The sequence below is a fragment of the Sardina pilchardus genome, chromosome 16, assembly GCF_963854185.1.
Source record: "Sardina pilchardus chromosome 16, fSarPil1.1, whole genome shotgun sequence".
Lineage (NCBI taxonomy): Eukaryota > Metazoa > Chordata > Actinopteri > Clupeiformes > Clupeidae > Sardina > Sardina pilchardus.
Window position 1 is genome coordinate 16,075,543 of NC_085009.1, and position 2,500 is coordinate 16,078,042.

The 2,500-nt window shown below is 46.7% G+C and overlaps 1 protein-coding gene across 4 annotated transcripts in view; it reads left to right on the forward strand.

Moving 5' to 3' along the window:
* Positions 1-2,500, forward strand: part of prkd4 (protein kinase D4) — a 22,368-nt gene that overhangs the window by 16,614 nt on the left and 3,254 nt on the right. For 3 of the 4 annotated variants that reach the window (XM_062516131.1, XM_062516129.1, XM_062516132.1), the window contains 7 exons: positions 1-56; positions 240-317; positions 1,176-1,368; positions 1,693-1,721; positions 1,819-1,891; positions 2,070-2,176; positions 2,319-2,480. The exon at positions 1-56 is cut by the window's left edge and continues 68 nt beyond it. In XM_062516131.1, coding sequence (XP_062372115.1) covers positions 1-56; positions 240-317; positions 1,176-1,368; positions 1,693-1,721; positions 1,819-1,891; positions 2,070-2,176; positions 2,319-2,480 — 698 coding nt within the window. Of the gene's footprint in view, positions 57-239; positions 318-851; positions 870-1,175; positions 1,369-1,692; positions 1,722-1,818; positions 1,892-2,069; positions 2,177-2,318; positions 2,481-2,500 lie in introns of all 4 variants that reach the window. The other variant, XM_062516130.1, reaches the window with a different exon arrangement.

Below are 2,500 nucleotides of genomic sequence, written 5' to 3' on the forward strand. Positions count from 1 at the left end.
CCAGTGGAGTCCTGCGCAAAGGCTGGCTGGTGCACTGCACCAACACACACTCAATGGTAATCACACACACACACACACACACACACACACACACACACACACACACACGCTCACACGCACACACACACACACACGCACACACGCACACACTAATAAATCATCACTAGCAAATTGACTAATGTTTCTCTCTCTCTCTCTTTCTCTCTCTCTCTCTCTCTCTCTCCTTTTGTCTTTTTCAGAGGAAGCGGCACTATTGGGTCCTGGATAGCAAGTGCATCACCCTGTATCAAACTGAATTCGGAAATAAGTATTATAAGGTCTGGAATCATTCTCAATCAAGAAATCCCTCCCCTCCTCTTACAAACAACCTTTCATGATGGAAAGAAATAATTACATATGTCGTAGAGATGCACTGCTAAAAAATATTTTCAAACAGAGGATGAATACTCATATTTGATATTAAGTGCAGATATCAGTAGACTACTTATTGCTTCCATTATAATCATAATACAGTATCATCAGTGCCATGAATTTACCTGCTGTCATGTAATACCACTTCATACCATGTGTGGTGTTGTATTGAATGCGATAAAAAGGTGCCATTGTGAATGAAATGGTGCGTTCAAGACAACTAGAAACTACACTATGGGTGCCTCTGGTGTTTAATACACCCACCCTTCCTTCCTCGATCCTCGTCCTCACTGATCTAGATAAAGAATGATGAGGCGGCAACAATGAGATAGTCTAGTGTTAGTTATCAGTGGACGCCCCTTGAGGACCGAGCATCGAGGAGAGAGTTTGAGAGCCACCCAATGTAGCCCTGCCTCTCTCCTCTCCCCTCCTCCCTGTAGGAGATCCCTCTCTCGGAGGTGCTACATCAAAGTGCAAGGCTGTCATGCAATGCCACTTCACACCATGTGTGATGCTGTATTGAATACAATAAAAAAGGTGCCATTGTGAATGAAATGGTGCGTTCAAGATAACTAGAAACACAATGTAACCCTGTCTCTCCCCTGGTCCCCGTAGGAGATCCCTCTCTCGGGGGTGCTACATCTAAGTGCAAGGCTGTCATGCAATGCCACTTCACACTTGCTATTGTGGATGAAATGGTGCGTTCAAGACAACTAGAAACTGCTCAATGTAACCCTGTCTCTCCCCCTGTCTCGTCCTTGTAGGAGATTCCTCTGTCGGAGGTGCTCCAGGTGCGAGGGGCCGGGCAGCTGGGGGACGGCGAGTACTCGTTTGAGCTGGAGACGGCCAGCGTGGTGTACCGCGTGGTGGCGGAGGGGGAGGGCGCCGCCTGGGAGGGCGCCATACGACAAGCGCTGATGCCCGTGCAGGGCAGCGGGGTCAAGAGAGCCGGCACAGGTGAGAATGGACGCCCGGCGGGTGGGGTGGGTGGGAGGGAGATTGTATTGAGATTACAAGGACTTGAGAAGTGTGTGTGTGTGTGTGTGTGTGTGTGTGTGTGTGTGTGTGTGTGTCCATGAGTGTGAGTGCATGTGTGCATCTATGATTATTCTTAGTGTTTTGTAATGTATTGAGATTAAGGACTTCCAAAGTGTGTGTGTGTGTGTGGGTCTGTGTGCTAACGTGAGTGCATATACAGTATGTGTGTTTATGCAACTACATGATTATTGTTGGTCCTTGCTATGTCCATGTTAAGAAAAAAAGGTTTTATTTTCTTTTCAGATTACGGTTTGCAGCAAGGACAGGCTCAGGTACGAGGGGCTTTGATCATTCATCCTTACTCATCTGAGGAACAGCTTTACTGTATTTTACTGTACTTTACAGTGTGCCGTTGTTTTTGTGTCCCAGGACATCAGTTCTGTCTATCAGATCTTCTCAGATGAGGTATTGGGCTCTGGGCAGTTTGGAATCGTTTATGGAGGTGAGTGTAGATCTGTCAATTACATTTGCACATAAATCATTCCATAATGTTTTCCATATTTTTCTAAAACAGCGGCCTATTTTTCTAAAACAGCAGACATTTCTATTACAGTAGAGCTATCTGCAAATCTTTATATCCAGAGTAAAACTGCTATTTGAGGTCTGTTGCGCTCTCACAGGTACACACAGACAGTCCAGTCGACCTGTTGCCGTCAAAGTGATCGACAAAACCCGCTTCCCCACCAACCTGGAGAGACAGATGAGGAATGAGGTGGCCATCTTACAGGTCAGTGTAATGGTGGAGAAGATGGACTCTTGTTGTTATGTACAGTATTGGAAGGCATAAACTGTTTCTTTAGTCATAACTCTGGTGGTTAACACATAACCGTGTGTGTGTGTGTATTGTGTACGTGCGCTTTTCCAAATAGAACTTGTCCCATCTCGGAGTAGTCTTGCTTGAGGGCGTTTTCGAGACATCGGAGCTGGTCTTCGTTGTCATGGAGAAGCTGCATAGCGACATGCTGGAGATGATCCTGTCCCATGAGAATGGCCGACTGCAGGAGCGCACCACCCGCTTCCTGGTCACGCAGGTCAGTCCGCCCTTAGCTTC